At 35.8% G+C, this 19857-nt stretch overlaps 1 protein-coding gene across 4 annotated transcripts in view; it reads left to right on the top strand.

Annotated features, from left to right (window-relative positions):
* The window catches only part of tdp1 (tyrosyl-DNA phosphodiesterase 1), a 40873-nt gene that overhangs the window by 6660 nt on the left and 14356 nt on the right, over positions 1-19857 (top strand). For all 4 annotated transcript variants that reach the window (XM_051132885.1, XM_051132886.1, XM_051132884.1 and 1 more), the window contains exons 7-14: positions 470-562; positions 4109-4279; positions 5976-6054; positions 6739-6924; positions 9948-9996; positions 10099-10165; positions 10799-10906; positions 13402-13504. In XM_051132885.1, the coding sequence (XP_050988842.1) occupies positions 470-562; positions 4109-4279; positions 5976-6054; positions 6739-6924; positions 9948-9996; positions 10099-10165; positions 10799-10906; positions 13402-13504 (856 nt within the window). The remainder of the gene's footprint in view (positions 1-469; positions 563-4108; positions 4280-5975; positions 6055-6738; positions 6925-9947; positions 9997-10098; positions 10166-10798; positions 10907-13401; positions 13505-19857) is intronic.

Here is a 19857-nt window from a genome sequence, read left to right as displayed (position 1 = left end):
CGAATTAAATGGCTTGTCTTATTTCATATAAATTCAACAAAAAAGGAAGCAAAAGAACAAAAAGATTGGCAGTATAATCCTTCTCGAAGACCTTTGTCAAGTCTCCATGTGCTAATTTGCCTTTAAATGAGTTCTAAATGTTTTCTCTGAAGAACATGGAGAGCTATTTTCTTATTTTATTAAGTGAAATAATACAATAATACAAAGAACACCACAGAATTGATTTTGTATTCCAATACGTGGGGTTCTTGTTATGATTAATACAACACAAAAGCTGAAGTTTTAATAAATGTCACACAAAACGCATGGTAAAATCGATGTTATTGTGCTGGGAGGTAATATTGAGTCTTTGGTAAATGTGCCATAGGGTTTAATGGTAGTGTTTGATGGACTCAAATGAAAGAAAGAGATTACATCAAATAAATGTCATTGTGTAAGATCAGTCGTATTAAATCAGTTGCCTTTGCAGGAAAATGATGCTGCTTTGGTACGAGGAGGGATTCAGAGTCATCATTCTTACCTCAAACCTCATCCGAGCCGATTGGTACCAGAAGACACAGGGGTAAGATGGTCAAGTGTGGAATGGGAGGGGCTAATGTGCACTCACACAGATCTTGCAACTCTTACGTGAATGAACGTTCAGAATGAAAACAGTTATAGCTAACGGTGCAGTCAATTTAGAAATGAGCTGTTTATGTTGTGCTCTCTTTTGTACTTGCTCATTTTTTGAATACGCCAACATTTATTTCATATCTGAAGTGAAAGTCGTGCGTTCACAAGTCCTAATGACACATTTGTCTGTTGCTATGACAACACACTGAGCAGACACTTAGAGTAAATTGAAATTAAGTTGATGTATTCTAAATAGGAGCATTGAGCTCTGCAAATCCGAATAAACCAATGATGTTGTTATAGACTCCTCTCTGACCTGAAATGGTCTGTTTAAATTAGCTACATGGACTAATTGCTTAAATGAAGCGTTTTATGAAAGCTGTCCATTAATAAAAATATTCTCCATGGTGTCATATTCGTACCAGCAGAAGCTAGCAGGCAGGTCAGAGTGATGGCCAATGAATTAGCAATCGCGTTCGGTTATTAGGTTCGATTTTATTAGCGCTGTATCAGGTACAGAATACCATTAAAGAGACAAAAGCTCCAGAGTCATAGGGTCAGACTGACAGTTACTAGCTGTGGATTAGTGAGAAGGATATTAAATCTCTAAATTGAGCAATTAATATTTAAACTCTCTGTCATACATATATTCAGATAGTCTGACATTGTACAGTATATTGGCACATTCACTCAACCTGTACAGCGAGATCAGTGTCAGTCCAGCCATTAAGTGCTGTTGGTGCTATGGCCTCGCGCTTAGTGTTATATTGTACTGTCATGTTGTTCCAAACCCGTAAGACCTTTGTTCATCTTACAAAAACAAATTTTTGATGAAGTCTGAGAGCTTTCTGACATAGACGGCAACTGACACGTTCAAGGCCCAGAAAAGTAGTAAGGTCATTGTTAAAATAATTGAATGAAGTCATTATTTTTGTTTTCTGTGCGCACAAAAAGTATTCTTGCAGCTTCATAATATTACGGTTGAACCACTGATGTAACATGGACTATTTAACAATGTCCTTACTGCCTTTCTGATGCTTGAATGTGTCAGTTGCTTTGCTGTCTATGTAAGGTCAGAAAGCTCTCGGATTTCATCAAAAATATCTTAATTTGTGTTCTGAAGAGGAACAGAGGACTTATGTATTTGGAACGACATGAAGGTAAGTAATTAATGACAGAATTTTCATTTTTGGGTGAAATAATCGTTTAAGTTAGAGTGTTGCTTATCACCAATAATTGATGTAATATGTGCATATGTCACCAATTCTTGTGATACAGTGGCATTTAAAACTTTGGGAATCCCTTACAGAATCTGTGAAAATGTGAATAATTTTAACTAAATAAGAGAGATTATACAAAATGCATGTTATTTTTTTTTTTATTTAGTACTGTCCTGAGTAAGATATTTAACATAAAAGATGCTTACATATAGTCCACAGGAGAAAAAAAAAAAACCTTCAAAAGTTTGGGAACCCTTAGTTCTTAATACTGTGTGTGGTTACCTGGATGATCTACGACTGTTTTTTTTGTTTTGTGATGGTTGCTCATGAGTTCTGAACAGTTAAACTGAGCACTGTTCTTCAGAAAAATCCTCCATGTCCTCCAGATTCTTTAGTTTTCCAGCATCTTCTGCATATTTGAACCCTTTCCAGCAGTGATTGTATGATTTTGAGATACATCTTTTCATACTGAAGACAATTGGGGGACTCAAACACAACTATTAAAAAAGGTTTAAACATTCACTGATGCTCCAGAAGGAAGCACGATGCATTAAGAGCCAGGGGTGAAAACTTTTTGAATTTCAAGATCAAGGTAAATTGTACTTTACTTGTATTCCGGGAAACATGCAAGTATCTTCTGTTGCCTCCGAAGGGCAGTACTAAATGGAAAAAAAATGTTTCAACAAAATAAGAAAAATCTTTATCTTGTTCAAAAGTTTTCACCCCCTGGCTCGTAAAGCAACGTGTTTCCTTCTGGAGCATCAGTGAGCATTTGAACCTTCTATAATAGTTGCATAGTTGCCCTCAGTTGTCCTCAGTGTGAAAAGATGGGTCTTAAAATCACACAGTCCATGCTGGAAAGGGTTCAAATATGCAAAGATGCTGGAAAACTGAAGAATCTGCAAGACCTGGAGGATTTTTCTGAAGAACAGTGCTCAGTTTAACTGTTCAGAACAAACAAGGGACTCATAAACAACAACAACAAAAAAACACTATTGTATTTACAATTTTCAGTTATACATTATAGAAATTATAGGAATTGATTCTAGCCCTAGTTATTAACAAAAACATAAATTTGCTGCTTATTGTGCCACCTAGTGTGTTTGTGTGTCTGAGTACTGAATGAGGTTGAGACCATGGTGAAATAGTTGCGAGATCTGCTTTTCTCATGAAAATTGCAAAGCTTTTAAACATCAACGTTTTTTTCCCTGTCACGATAGTAAGGTATAGTTCAGCTGTTGGAATTGGCTAAGTAAATGCTAGGTGCAGTTGTGTGAAGGCCAGAGTATTTGGTCAATGTATGTAGAATGCACCCTCTGTTCCACGCATATATTCACTTTGCCAAGTCTCTAACCGCTTCAGACCGCAGTGAAGCACAATGAATATCATTACAGGTCTGACGTGTCTTCCCATCTGGTTCTGTCTGATCCCAGGTATCCTTTCTATATTGCGGCCCAAGCCATATTCTCATTATTATTCACACAGACGAAGGTTCTTCCTCTCAAGTCTCTTCTGAAGGGCTTTTCTGCTGCCTTTATTGTAATGGCTCCAATCTGAATCCATATTGATTTGTTCTCCAAGAGCCTTATGGGAATATGCTATAACCAGTCTGTCATGACAAGTCCCCACACACCTCCAATCTTGAGTTATTGGACTTGTCTAAGAGAAGTCTAGCACGTTGAAGACTTCTTCTGCATGTATGTGGGCACTTGTAGAATGCAAAATCTTGTGAAAGTTAAAATATTAACTAGCAAAAACTTAAGAAATTGACCTAAGGCATAACTTGATTTATTTCTGTGGGCCTTAGTAAAGATAGAGCCCATATTTTTATTGACGTGAATGAAAATGCATATGTGACCTTGAACCATTGTAGCAATAGCCAAAAATACATTGTATGGGTCAAAATGATCAATTGTTCTTTTATGCCAAAAATCATTAGGATCATGTTCCATGAAGATATTCTGTAAATTTCCTACCGTAAATATATCAATACTTAATTTTTCATTAGTAATATGCATAGCTACGAACTTTATTTGAACAACTTCAGAGGTGATTTTCTCAATATTTTGATTGTTTTTTTTGCACCCTCAGATTCCAGATTTTCAAAAAATGTTATGTCGGTCAAATAAAATAAATGGGCATATAACAGAAACAAGCCAAATATGAGATGGTCCAGTCGCCATTTCAGGATCTGACATCTTGTGCGTGACCTTTTTTAACATTTTGATGATTCACGCCCTTTATTAGTAAATATGCTGCCTGTATCTTTATGACAGGATGTGGATGAGTCCTCTGTACCCCAGGTTACCGGAGGGAAGTCCAGGAACAGCGGGAGAGTCTCCAACCAACTTCAAAAGAGACCTGCTGGAATACCTGGAAGCATACCGGGCTCCAGAGCTCGCAGAGTGGATTGACCGCATCAAACAGCACGATCTGTCAGAAACAAGGTGAGAATCTTAACAAGTGAAAGAGCCATTATTTAAATTAGAAAGATGACGGGATATTAGACTAGCATAGTCAGACCTTTGACTGACTTCAAAAAGCATCCACAATGCTGCTTATTCTGGCAGAAACCATCTATTTTGAAACTGTCTGACTGACATGTAAATCAGCTGGTTTGATTTGTTTTTTTTATGCCTTTTAGTTGTGGGTTTATTTGAAGTGGATGTGACCATTGTGACCCTGGATCACAAAACCTTAAGTAGCACAGGTATATTTGTAGTAGAGGATGGATACCCGACCTGAGCCCGACGGTACCCGACGGGCCGGGCCGGGTTCGGACAGATATTTAGAAAGGATGCTCGGGTTCGGGTCGGGCTCGGTCACATCAGCGCGATAAGGCATTGACCATTTAAAATTTAAAACTGCTTAGTAGGTAGCCAATGGGGCTGTTTCACTTGATGCAAAGGTTCGTTTTTGTGATTAAAATAAATGTAAAATATTACCCCAAATCCGTCTTCCTGTATGCGGAAATATGTCAAACTAGCCAGGACAACGAACGACGTGCGTAACTGCGTATTAAGCATGTGTCATTAGTATGAGAAAAAAATTAGATTTTAACTGTGTCGGGCTGGGATCGGGCTCGGACATAAATATCTTAATGCCTGTCGGGCTCGGGTCGGGTTCGGTTACTGCTCAGTCGGACGCGGGCCGGGCTCGGACAGAAAAATGCGGCCCGATCCGCACTCTAATTTGTAGCAATAGCCAACAATACATTGTATGGGTCAAAATGATCAGTTTTTATTTTATGCCAAAAAGCATTAGGATGTTAAGTAAAGATCATGTTCCATGAAGATATTTTGTAAATTTCCTATCGTAAATATATCAACATTTTTTGATTAGTAATATACATTGCTAAGAACTTCATTTGGACAACTTTAAAAGCAATTTTCTCAATATTTTGATTTTTTGACACTCTCAGATTCCAGATTTTCAAATAGTTGTATCTCTGCCAAATACTGTCCAATTATAAATCTCGATTTAAAAAAAAATCACCCTTATGACTGGTTTTGTGGGCCAGGGTCACAAATTATGTTTTTGAAAGCTCACCAAGCTTTTATTATTGTGTGTGTGTATATATACACTTATATACGCTTATATATACGCTTTCAAAAATATGCATATATATATAATTTTTTCCTGTGGAGGTGAAGCTGAATTTACAGCAGCCATTACTTCAGTCTTTAGTGTCATGTGATTCTTCAGATATCATTCTAATATGCTGATTTGGTGCTCAAGAAGCATTTTTTTATTATCAATGTTGAAAACAGTTGTGTTGTTTAATATTTTTGTTAATTCCTCAATTAAAAATACAGCAGAGTACAGTTTGTAGACTTTGTGATCAGAATATCTGTCCATCTAAATGAAATTATTTTTCATAGACTATACAGTTCTGTTTATAAATATCTGGTTTATATGCATTTTGATTTCTTAAAAAAACTCCACTAATATTACTAGGTTAATTTGATAAATTCTGAAAATTGCTAAAAACTAATCACACCTTTATATTGATTAATTGATTTAATTTATTTATTTATTTATTTTTACTTTTATAGGGTGATTAATATTATAGATAATATCATTTAAATTAAAATGAAATGAAAAAAATGTTTAAATGAAAATAAAAACTGTTTTCTTATATAGAGTATATCTCATTGGTTCAACTCCTGGAAGATATCAGGGACCCGCCATGGAGAAGTGGGGCCATCTACGATTGAGAAAAGTAATGTTTTTGTGTGATTCCACAATCTTTTTGTGTGATTCAAGTTCTTTTTCCTTCAAAGGCTGTGGTTCTTTTGTGCCCTAGACTTAAGAATGATTGATGTTCATGAAAAAGAACTGTATGCCTGCAGGATGCCTTGGAGACGTACTCTTCATGCCTTTTTTATTCAGGGAATACAGATAACGCAGGCAGAGCGAGGTGTTGGATTGGTCTTGGCAAGATTCAAAAAACTGAGTTTCTATTGAAATGAAGTGACACTGAACTCACAGAACATTTTTTAAACAGTGCTTTGATATGACTGACTTACACAGAGCACTCTGTTTACACCTTCATAAGAATAATGCCACATCAGTGGATCTCAACTAATGGGTCATGAACCAAAAATAGGTCAGGGACTGTATTGAAAAGATTGCTGACAGCAGAGCAAAATAATACAAATGCACATAATAACATGCAACTGACTATATAATCATGCATACTTAGAATGGTTAGAATAAATAGGCTTATCATCTTTGAAAAGAATGGTAAAAACACTTTTCATCTCTTCTGTTGTTAACGTCAAAGACCATGTGTCCAATTTTGTTGCTTGTTAATTCATTTGTCACTTGATAAAAGCTAGCCAAATTAGACACATGCAAATATTGACGTATTGTGACATCCACTCATTGTTTTTGTCTCTCTCAGCTGCTCAGCGAGCACGCAAAGCCCGTGCAGAATGAAGAGCGATGGCACGTGGTCGGCCAGTTCTCCAGTATTGGCTCCATGGGACTTGATCAGACTAAATGGTTGGCAACTGAGTTCCAGCGCACTCTGACCACACTGGGGAAGGCAGGGAAATCATTAGCCAGTCCAGAAACACAGATGCTCCTGGTGAGTGTTTCGAACAGCCCCCGCAGAGCATGCTAAAACGGCGAAAGGATCTGCTCGTATCGCTGCTGTAACCTCTCTGGAATGCGAACGACGTGGCCAGATGGATATTACAATAAACACAGTTGCATATTCTCTTACCAGCTTGCGTATCTATCAGGATAAATGAGCCCTCAATTGTATCTTCATTTTAATTAGGTTAGAATCAAGGAGGGACGCCAGAGTGCACATGTGCGTCTGGCTGTTTCTGCATGTTCCTTGTTCGTGCATTTCAGTATATAATTCCTCTGAGCTAAAATTTGAAATTTGTTGACATCCCGCGTGTTTAATTAGCAATTAGTATTCATAGCATGTTCCCATTTGCTATACTTGAATTCCAATTTTGCAAAAAAGGAAACCTTTTCATGTCTCTCTCTGTACGAGCTGTTAGAGACAATAGTTACAAGAAGAATTCTCATCCATCTTGTTATTTGCATAACAATATCTGCTCAGATGGAGGGATAGAAGATTGATTTCCGTCTGATGCAACTATTGTTAAATGTCAGTTGAAAAGGCAAGGCACCACACGGAGAGTCTTCAGCACAGAGAAAGATGGCAGACAGTACCATCAGGCATTAAATGGCACTGTGTCATCTCTAAAGACCGAAGGCTCTTATAATTAGTGGGCTTCAGAAACTCTTTTGAACTGTTGAGGTGATTCAGTTCCATAACTGTTAAGGACGGGTGAAATTATTCAGAAATTCTAAAGGTAGACCTTTAAAGAACACATATGCACAAAAATACTTTTCTGTTGAGATGAAATCTGTATTGTGTGAGTCATACAGTTTAATTCTGTCCTGTTCATTAGTGTCAGTTCCTTAGATAGATAGACACAGTGCTTTGCGAAAGTATTCATACCTATTCAATTTACACTCCATACACCATAATGACAAAACAAAAAACTGATTTGTGACAGCTTGCAAATATATTAACAGTAAAATGCATAAGTTTTCATACCCTTAACTCAGTTCTTAGTTGAAGCACTTTTACAGCCTCAAGTCTTTTTGGGTTTGATGTGACAAGCTTTGCACATCTGCATTTAGCAATTATGTGCTATTCTTTGCCTCACCTCTTCACCTCTCAAGCTCTGTCAGCTTGGATGGGCCCTGGCAGACATTTACAGGTTTCTCCAGAAATATTTGATTGCGTTCAACCCCAGGCTTTGGCTGGGCCACTCAAGGACATTGACAGAGTTGTCTATAAGCCACTCTTGCTGTGTGCTTAGGGTCTTTGTTCTGTTGGAAGTTGCACCTTCTGCCCAGTCTGAGATTCTGAATGCCCTGAACTGGGTTTTTTAGTAAGGCTATCTCAATATTTTGGTGCATTGAGCTTTCCTTCTACTCTGATGAGTCCCTCAGTCCCTGCTGCTGAAAAACAGCCTCACAGCATGAGGCTGCTAACAGTACACTTTACTTTTGGAATGTTACTCTACAGTGCTTGGTTTCCTTCAAAGATTATGCTTGGATTTCAGGTTCACCAGACCAGAGAATCTTGTTTCTCACAGTCTGAGGGTCCTTTAGGTGCTCTGTTGCAAATTCCAAGTGGTTTTTCATGTGTTTTCACTGAGGAGAGGATTGAGTTTGGCCATATAGAACGGATTGTTGTAGTGTTGCAGTGATGTTTGTCCTTCTGTAGGTTTCTTCCATCTGCATATGTGATCATTGAGCTTAACTAGAGTGACCATCAGCTTCTTTGTCAGCAGTATAACCAAGACCTTTATCCATCAATTGTTCAGTTTGGCCAGGAGGCCAACTCTAGGAAGAGTCCTAGTTTTTTTCAAGCGTCTTCCATTATGGATAATGGAGGCTACATGCTTCTGTGAACCTTCAATGCAGCAAAATTTCTTTTCTAGGACTCTTTCCCAGATCTATGCCTTGACACAAGCCTGTTTCTGAGCTCTACAGGCAGTTATTTCAACCTCAGAGCTTGGTTTTTGCTCTGATATGCTTTTTTAGATCTGCATTTTAGATTGTTAGACCTTTTCTGAGAGGTGTGTGCCTTTCCAATACTCGTTTCTTTTTTTTTTTTTAGTTTTTTTAATTTGCCACACTTTATCATATCTACAAGCGATATGAGTGCTCCTGAGCTAAATTTCAAGTGTCCCAGAAAAGGGTATGAATATTTATGTAATGGAATCATTTAAGTTTTTTATTTCTAATAAATTTGCAAAGTTGCTACAGACCTGTTTAGTGCTTTGTCATTATGGTGTATGGAGTGTAGATTGATGTGGGAAAAAAAGTAATTTAAAGCAGTTTAACATGAGACTTATAACAAAATGTGAAAAAATTAATACTTTTTCAAGGATAGATAGATAGATGGCCTACAGTTCAAAAGTTTAGGGATCGCACAATTTGTTGTCAGATAATCCTTCAGAAATTATTCTAATATGCTGATTTGGTGCTCTAGAAACATTTCCTTTTATTAACAGTTGTGCTACTTTTGTGGAAACCGCAGTACTTTTTTGGGATTCTTTGATAATGGAAAGTTCAAAAGAACAGCATTTCTTTGAAATAGAATTTTTAACAATGTAAAAGTCTGCTACTTTTGATCAACTGAATCCATCCTTGAATCCCTAAATAAGTAATTTCTTAAAAAAAAAAAAAAAAAAAAAGACAGGTGGCTACAGGACATTTTTTATTGTATCAGACTTGAAAAGTGAAGATGCTCACTCTCTGGCTCACTTAAATGAAAACTTGGGATCCTTTTTGGACTTTTGTATTTACTTAATATGTAAATATTTACTTATTTACATATTCGTTAATTATAACTCTTTTATTTTAATTTTTTGATTGTTTCTCTGTCCATTAATAATGGACAATATCTTATCGTTTTCCTTGTTGTCATTATTCCAATCTTTATTGTCACACAGAATACCAGTAAAAAGCCTTGGAGTAAAAAAAAAGACAGAATGCTTAATCAATTTAAACAGATTAAACATTTAATCAAACAGACATGAACTAAAAAATGAAATGTTCTGTCATTTCTAGGTTTATCCGTCTGTGGAAAATGTGAGAACCAGTTTGGAGGGCTACCCAGGTATCATTCATTCTTTTATTCTGAAAAAATAAATAAATAAAAAAAATATTCCTCACACCTCCACAATCGTTATATGACAACTGACTGTTCTTATCCCTGCAGCTGGGGGATCTTTACCCTACAGCATACAGACAGCTCAAAGACAGCTCTGGCTTCACTCGTACTTCCAGTAAGTTCTTCTATCTTTGTGAACCTCCCTCCACCCCCTGCATACGCACACACACACACACACACTTTGACAATATACTCATCAATGTTCATCCTAAAATGACCGTTTTTAAATGTTACCATAAATATTCTCCTGAAAAGGCTCCTCAGCAATGCTCCAGACCTCGTGATCTAAACAGCTGCCTTTCCCCAAGAGTTGTCTGACCCTTAAATTGCTCCTTAGAAATTTCAATTGGGTTCTTATCCCATCTCTCCCATCATTTTAACACATTATCACCATAAATAAGCTATTTTACTGGTCGCCTCAATTTTGCTAAGTGATCAGAGATAGGCCTATTGCAATGTAGATTCAATCTCAGTACCCCTCTGGAGTGCGCACTCTACACTTCTTCTCAGTATATTTAAATGAGTCCATGTAGACTTCTGTATTCATGCCTGAATGCTGACAGCAATCAGACAGAAAGCTCTCCTCTTCGTCTGCACAGTACGCCCTAAAGCATCATCTCTCTGCACCTGCAAATGGCATGAAATGCTTCTTTGGGTGTTTTTGCACCTAGGAAAGGTATTTCAGCAGGTGTTTCTCCATTTTCTTTTTTTCCTTGCCTAACATTTTTTCAATCTCTCCTCTAAACAGTGGCTGGCATGCTGATGTTACTGGTAGGAGCAATGCAATGCCCCACATTAAAACCTACATGAGAGTTTCACCGGACTTCACACAACTGGCCTGGTTTCTTGTCACAAGGTTAGAATGATAAAGTAACTTGCTTGCTAAATTTTATTCATTTTAGGCCTGTTTGACAGTCAGCGTTTCAGATTAAATATAGCTACTCAAGTTTAAAGCTTTTATTTTTATATTTTCAGTTTTTACTTTAGCCTACATTTTTATTCATTTGTATGTGCTTTTTTCATTTTTATTTTATTTTTTAATGTTACTGTTTAGGTGTACTTTATTTTAATTTCAGTTTTGGTTAAGTTTAATTTTGTTGTTTTAGTGCTTCTAGTTTTTCACTTTAGGTCATCAAATTCAAATTTCAAAATCAAATTCAAAATTTAAATTTACAAATTCATCAAACTCAAAACTTATTTTTATTTACATTTTTATTAAAAGGTTAAACTTTTAAACTTTTATTATTATTACTTTAATTAATTTAAATCCTTTATTATTTTATTATTATTTTAAACTTTTAGTAGTTTTATTAAAAGTTTTTAGTAGTTTTAGTAAACGATAATAACCTTTGTGCCAAGCTTGTTGAATGCATCTTAAAGGCATCTTAAAGTCTACTTCCAGAACAAAAATTTACAGATAATGTACTCACCCCCTTGTCATCCAAGATATTCATGTCTTTCTTTCTTCAGTCGTAAAGAAATTATGTTTTTTGAGGAAAACATTTCAGCATTTTTCTCCATGTAATGGACTGATATGGTGCCCCAGGAGTTTTTATGGTACGATTGGAGTTTTCTGACATACCCTAACTGTCTTCAACCAGAATACACAGAGTTCAAGCAGAGCAAGACAAGACAAGTGTTTGAGATTAAAAAGTATTTAAATTTTATTTTTTAATGAAAATAACCGATCGTTTTGCTAGATAAGACCCTTCTTCCTCGGCTGGGATCAATTACAACCGCATTTGGGATCGTTTGATGCCGCATTTAAACTGCATTTTGGAAGTTCAAACTCAGGGCACCATAGCAGTCCATTATATGGAGAAAATTGATGTTTTCCTCAAAAAACGTAACTTTTTAACGACTGAAGAAAGAAAGACATGAACATCTTGGATGACAAGGGGGTGAGTACATTATCTGTAAATTTTTGTTCTGGAAGTGGACGTCTCCTTTTTTGTTTTTGTTGTTATTTCACATTCAAGCTGTTTTAGCCATGAGATTATGAAGTGTTTATCATAGTTCAGATCGCAATTTTGTCAGTCATCACCCAATTGTACATCACTATTAAATAACAAAAACAGTCTAGAAGGAAATACATAGTTTTAGACATAATTGCACCAACATTGAAATCAGTTTGTGGTTACTCATAGGTTTCGTCGATGATGAATACAGTATATGTGATTGTGTTGGTCTGTTACAATTAACACCAAACCACATCTTTATTGCCTTGAATATTTCATGTTAATGCCGAGCCGGATGAGATCATCACCGTTTCTGCTTTTTTGTTCTTCAGAGAGCTGCACATAGCTGCCAAAATAATGCTTTTGGCAGACAAGGCTTGTTTTTCTCTGATCCCTGGCAGATTTGTGTCTTCTGTGCTGTATTGATAGTGTTTCACTTCAAGGGTCCCTTAGGCCCTGTAAATGTATATTTACACAACATAAACCTGATATATTTGTTTATTTAAGATTATGCCATCCAGTTTCACTGGCCGTTTCTTAGCTGCAAAATCATAACCATTCTCCTGTTTCTTCAGTCTGGGAGGTTATGAGTTTGTTAGTTAGTGCATTGGACTCTGGACCATTAACAAGTTTCCTTGAACTGCTCACGCAGCAGTGGTTTTGCAGATAATTAAAGCCCTTTAGGGCAATCGGTCAATTGTAGTGGTAAAGACTTGTCTTGGTGGTGAAGTGGTGTGGACAAGCGCCAGGTGGGTTATAAAACGCAATGACGTGCTAAAAGAACACTTTTCTCTTTGATTATCTTTCAAATTAGATCCAAGAATAGCATGTTAAGTTCAGCAGCTGAAAGCTTGTGTTTTGTCTCTTTTGCCATAGAAAACCAATCACTAAGAGAGATTCTGGTTTTAAAACCCAGAAGATATACCACTGTTATACCAGCGAACAAAGATATTTGTTATTCAGATCTTTTAACACACGATGTTCCTGTGGCATTGAACCCCACATGAGTTTCATCTCAAGCCAGCATGAATGGCCACTGTTCCTGCGGCATTTCTCAAAGCACTGGCTTTAATCGTGGTTGAAATGCACAGGGAGACCGAGGGAGATTGTGAGCAGTGTCTCTAGGTCAGTCGTGTCCAGCAATGAGTTATTCATAGATCTTTTTTATGAAGATTAAAGCCTGCTGTGGATGCGAAGCCTTCAGGCATAGCCTGTCATTCTTAAACTTCTAAGTCCAAAATGCATTAATTATTCAGTAATTGCAGTCTGAAAAAAATCTCCTCAACAATATCCTTTAGCTTTAATGCTAACACTTCTAGTTTAGGTGACATTTACATAATTGTTTGACTTTGAAACATGGTGAAACTTCATCTGCTGGTATTATCCTCCGCAGTGCCAATTTATCAAAAGCTGCCTGGGGCGGCCTGGAGAAGAACAACACTCAGATTATGGTTCGCTCCTACGAACTGGGAGTCCTCTACCTGCCTTCAGCCTTTGTGAGTATTGTGACACAATACCGAGATCTTGCCTGTTTGAATACCTGTGCATTTTTGACCTTCCACTAAGTCCAATTAAAATCAGATGGTTGTTATCTAGTACGAGCTATGTTAGGTGATTACGCAATTTGCCTACCAAAGTTGGCCCATCAGAGCATCCTAAGCAGCCTGGTTAAGACTGGTAAACCACCTGGTTATGGAGCACATGATAAGATGGTAAATGTCATTCCCACTCATTTATTGAAGGGTCAGTTCACCAAAAAATGAAAATTCTGTCATTAATTACTCACCATCATGTCATTCATCTTCGGAACACAAATTAAGATATTTTTGATGAAATCCGAAAGCTTTCTGACGCTTGGAAAGGTTTTGGAAAATCATGGAATTTACTATGGAAACCATGTTACAGTTGAGGTCAAAAGTTTACGTCCCCCTTTTAGAATCTGCAAAATGTTCATTATTTTACCAAACTAAGGGATCATACAAAATGCATGTTTTTTTTTTATTTAGTACTGACCTGAATATGATATTTCACATATACATATAGTCCACAAGAGAAAATAATTACCCCATTCAAATGTTCACATCCCCTTGATTCTTAATACTGTGTTGTGACCTGAATTGTCCACAGCTGTTAGTGATAGTTGTTTATGCATCTCTTGTATTTCCTGAACAGTTAAACTGTCTGCTGTTCTTCAGAAAAATCCTTCAGGTCCCACAAATTCTTTGGTTTTTCAGAATTTTTGTGTATGTGAACCCTTTCCAACAATGACTGTGTGATTTTGAGATCCATCTTTTCAGACTGAGGACAACTGAGGGACGCATATGCAACTATTACAGAAGGTTCAAACGCTCATTGATGCGTTGTTTTTCCTTCTGAAGCATTAAGAGCCAGGGGTGAAAACTTTTTGAATTTGAAGATCAGGGTAAATTTAACTTAATTTGTCTTCTGGGAAACATGTAACTATCTTTTGTAGCTGAAGTGCAGTACTAAATGAAAAGATATGGTATTTAGGCAAAATAATAAAATATAAAGTAAAATAATAATATAAAATATATTAATAAAAATGTACACATCTCCATTCTGTTCAAAAGTTTTCACCCCAGACTCTTTAAGCATTAAGAATCAAGGGGATATAAACTTTTGAATTTTTATAAATTCAGCTATTATTTTCTCTTGTGGACAATGTGTAAACATCTGTCATGTGAACTGTCTTATTCAGGTCATTACTTAAACAATAACATGCATTTTGAATGATCAATCTTATTTTGGTAAAATGATTAACATTTTACAGATTCTGAAAGGGGGTGTAAACTTTTGACATCAACTAACTTTAAGCAAAATTAGTGTTACTTACTAAATATTTACTACTGGTTTGTGAGTCGAGCACTTTAGTCTTTTTCCAGCATGGTGTTAGTTAAACAGGGAAATGAAGATCTCCAGTAAAACCCCCAAGAGGAGACCCCAAGAGAATGAGCTCAACAGAGACTAAAAGACATCTGCAGAGTTTCTGAGCGTACTTCTAGACTACTCTAAATGTGTGTAAATACTATACATAATGAGTTCGAGATCTCTTATTTCGCCATATGTAGAGAGAGAGCTTTTGTGTAACGCTCACATACTCACAGGGTAATTTGTCCTTGTTGTCAGGGTAGGTCTTAGAATTACTTCAAAAGTTGCTAAGCAACAGTATGGTTCAGTTCTCTTGCCGTGGGAAAAAAAGAGTGGGGAAAAGCATGAGTTTGAAAGAGGATAGTGAAAGGTTGTGCTCTTATTCAAAAGGGATGTGTTGTATTTTTTTTTTTTTTTTTTTTTTTTTTTTTTTTTTTTTGGCCTGAAGCCTCTTTGTTTTAGTTGAACACAGCCTCGTTTATGTCATGGTTATTTCTTGCTAGAGGTCATTTTTGAATAACTCACAAGGTTTGTTACATTATAATGGATCCATAATTAGCCATTTTTCACTTAGCAAGTTTTTAGGACATTATGTTTGCATCCAATTCGTATTATCATATTTGGTTGCTTGCTTGAGTTACAAATAAGGCAGCATGTTGACTATTGAAGTTATTTTTTACAACTGTAGAGGTCATGCTCCATAATTTTCATAATGAGACACGTTTTTTTGTTTGTCTCAGTGTGGTGCTTTAATTAAAGTTCTTTTATTTAAGAAAGTCTAAGGTCAGGCTGTTTAAGATCACTGGAGTACAAATTACATTTTGTTTTTGCTCTTAACGAAACACCTTTGACAGCATGTTTGCAAGTTTAAGTACAGCATCACGTTGTCTCAGTCATGCTGTGTTGCCAAAAATCAGAACCAGTGGTTATTAGTGAGCCAAACTCACCCTTGTCCTCTTTTACCACCAGCAAAGCTGGTTGACTTAACAAAGCATGTTCCTGAAATGAGATGCAGTTGATGAGTCATGTTTTCCTTAATACAGGATTTCATAATTTTGTCCATTTTTCTGATTTAGTATTCACATAATACTAACTCCCCTAAGCAGTCAAGGCCATTGCAGAAATTTAGAAGGAAATGAATGTTCTGTGTATGTACAAAGATTGAGATGAACCTAATTTCACTATGAATTGAAACTAAAAATTAACCATGTTGTGAAAAAGGCTGAATTAAACTGAAATTATGTTTCTGAAGTCAAAAGTTTACATAAACCTTGCAGAATCTGCAAAATAATAATTTTACCAAAATAAGAGGGTTAATACAAAATGCATGTTTGTTTTTTTATTTAGTACTCATCTGAATAAGATATTTCACATAAAAGGTGATTACATATAGCCCACAAGAGAAAATAATAGTTGAATTTATAAAAAAAAAATGATCCTGTTCAAAAGTTTACATATGCTTGATTCTTAGTACTGTGTTGTTACCTGAATGATCTACAGCTTTTTGTTGTTGTTTTTTTAGTGATAGTTGTTCATGAGTCCCTTGTTTGTCCTGAACAGTTAAACAGCCTGTTGTTCTTCAGAAAAATCTGTCAGGTCCCACAAATTCTTTGTGCAGTCTTTCAGCATTTTTGTGTATTTGAACCCTTTCCAACAATGGCTGTATGATTTTGAGATCCAACTTTTCACACTGAGGACAACTGAGGGACTCATATGCAACTTTTACAGAAGGTTCAAATGCTCACTGATTCTCACTGGTAGTTGCATGTGAGTCCCTCAGTTGTTGTCAGTGTGAAAAGATGGATCTCAAAATCATACAGTCTTTGTTGGAAAGGGTTCAAATACACAAAAATGCTGAAAAACCATATAAATTGTGGGACCTGAAGGACTTTTCTAAAGAACAGCAGGCAGTTCAGCTGTTCAGAACAAACAAGGGATTCTTGAACAACTATCAGAAATCGATGCAAAACAAAACAGTTGTGGATCATTCAGGTAACAACACAGTATTAAGAATCAAGTGTGTTTAAACTTTAAACTTTAGGGTCATTTTTTTAAATTCAGCTCTTATTTTCTCTTGTGGACTATATGTAAACATCTTTTATGTGAAATATCTTATTCAGGTCAGTATTAAATAAAAAATAACATGCATTTTGTATAATCCCTCTTATTTTGGTAAAATAATATTTTGCAAATTCTCCAAGGTTTGTGCAAATTTTTGACTTTAACCGTACATGGCGTTCTGTTTAGTGAATTCATTTTTGTTTTGTGTTTGCTTATACAAACTGTCGGTTGAGTTGTAATTATATTCTGTCATAGTCAACAATCCCTAATATTCCTGGTTAACCACTTAAGCTCTAACCTATTTGGATGTTTACTCTTTGGCATCCTCTTGAACCACCCAATTTGCTACTTGTTTTTAACTGTAACCAAAAGCAGCTGTGGCTACAGAGAACAGCTGGATTCAATAGACATGCAAGATGCAAGTGAAAAACATAAGAATCAGGAATGTAAATAATGAGAAAGCTAGTGCTACATCAATTAAATATGCTTAAACTCTGTCAGTATGTCTGCCTGCTGCTGATAGAGCAGAAATTCAGATAAATTGCTCAATTATTAACTCACTCTCATGTTACTCCAGACCACATTAACCTCAATGATGCTTCTGCTTAAAACACCAAGACGTGTTTACTAGTTACACAAGCACAATTTATCTGCATTATTTGTGACAGCTGAGATTCAACTAGTATGAAGTTTGAAGGTTATTTGGGAGTTTTTCAATTTTTTGTTTTATTTTTTGGTACTGTTGTTGTTATTATTATTTATATCAGCATTTCCCAACTCCAGTCCTTGCGCCCCCCCGCTCTGCATATTTTGTATGTATCTCTTATCACGTACATTTGTTCTATTTGACCGTGAGTGCCCTGCAAAATGGACATCACAGGATATTCCGCCATGATTCTGGTTCGAAACGAGTGTAGCCTATATCTTCCACTCAAAGGGCATTGAAGTGTGCAAGATGTGAATTTAAATTTTATTAATTTACAGAGGTATATGTCACACTTACACTTCTCTAAGTTTCGTCTGTGTGTGAAGACGCTGCAGGCAGCGACGCAGTGCAAATCCATGAATGAATGTTCTGAAGTGAAGTAAACTTAAACGGATTTCCCCTGCTCAGGGAGTAGGGAGCAATGAACACTGTGTGAGAACAAAAGTTCCCGGTCAAAAGTTTGGAATCAGTAAGATTTTTAATGTTTTTAAAGTTTCTTATGCTAATCAAGGCTGAAAGCTGGGATCAAATCAAGGATCAAAGCTGAATTTTCAGCATTATTACTCTAGTCTTCAGTGGAAAATTATGCTTTAGAAATCATTCTAATATGCTGATTTATTATCGGTGCTGGAATAATATATTTTTTAAAACTTGTGATACTTTGATGAATAAAAAGTTCAGCTAGTTTGAAGTTTGAAGATTATTTGGGATTTTTTTGTTGAGTTTTGTTTTAGTTTTTTTGTTGTTTTTTAGTACTGTTGTTATTATTATTTATATACACACTGCCGGTCAAAAGTTTGGAATCAGTACGATTTTTAATGTTTTTAAAGAAGTTTCTTATGCTCATCAAGGCTGTTTTGATCCTTCTAAAATTATTTTATATGCTAATTTATTATCAGTGCTGGAAACATTTGTGCTTTTGAGGATTCCTTGATGAATAAAAAGTTAAAAATAACAGCATTTATTTAAAATAGAAATATTTTCTAAGAATATACACTACCATTCAAAAGTCTGGGGTCAGTGTATTTATTCTTTCTTTTTTTTTTTTTTTTTTTGAAAGAAATTAATACTTTCATTCAGCAAAGATATTAAATTGATTTAAAAAAAAAAAAAGAAGTAAAGATTTATGTTGTTGGAAAAGATTAATTAAGGCTGTTATTTTTAACATTTTATTCATCAAAGAATCCTGAAAAAAGTATCACAGGTTCCAAAAAATTATTAAGCAGCACAGCTATTTCCAACAAGTGTTCTAATAATAAATCAGCATATTAGAATGATTTCTGAAGGGTCATGTGAAACTTAAGACTAGAGTAGTGGCTGATGAAAATTTAGCATTGCATCACAAGAATAAATTATATTTCAAAGTATATTAAAATAGAAACCAAAATGTTATTGTAATAACATTTCGAGATATTACTGTTTTTTTTTTCTGTATTTCTGATCAAATAAATGCAGCCTTGATGAGCATAAGAGACTATTTTTATTTATTTTATTTTTTTGTTTTTTGTCTAACTATGTAACAGGATGTCTGAGTGTGTAATATAGGATGTCAGTACTGGTGGTTTTAAATCAGGATAAAGCGTTTTTTAGAAAAAGCAGTTTTTATATGTAATTAATCTCAGTGGTTGAAAGTCCTTAATGTTGGTTTGATTGCTTCTATTGTCCTCATTTGTAGGTTGTTTTGGACAAAAGCATCTGCTAAGTAAATGTTAATGTCAATATAAAAGTATGTTTAAAAAAAAAAAAAAAAAGCTTGCTAAACTTCCCACTTTATTGAGTTTCTAGGTCGCTTCCCTTTTCTTTTTTTCTTTTTTTCCCCCATCACAAATAGCAGGACAGTGTTTGCGTTCTGCCTGCACCTGCTGCATCTCTCTGGGTTTTGTGAAAGCTTTAGCTGTCTGAGTCTGGGTGATATATTCCCCACTGCCCTTTAAATCTATCCAGCCCCCTCCATCATCATGCCCACCACACAAATGAGAGTTTAGCTTCCCTCAGAACAGCCCTGCACCCCTCTGGCTTTTTCCACAGAAAACAGGATGAGTAAATGCACACGTCCTCATTAGAGCTTGACGATCCCTTTTGTCACATGTTGTCTCCATCATATGAGTTTATGGGAGTCATAGCATATCATCAGGTCTATTCATATGGGGTTAAAGTAAATGGGGATTTAAATGGGTTTGGGCTTTTTTTGGA

The sequence above is a fragment of the Labeo rohita genome, chromosome 17 (assembly GCF_022985175.1).
Source record: "Labeo rohita strain BAU-BD-2019 chromosome 17, IGBB_LRoh.1.0, whole genome shotgun sequence".
Classification (NCBI taxonomy): Eukaryota; Metazoa; Chordata; class Actinopteri; order Cypriniformes; family Cyprinidae; genus Labeo; species Labeo rohita.
Note: the sequence above shows the minus strand (reverse complement) of the source record. Positions and strands in the feature narration are given on the sequence as shown.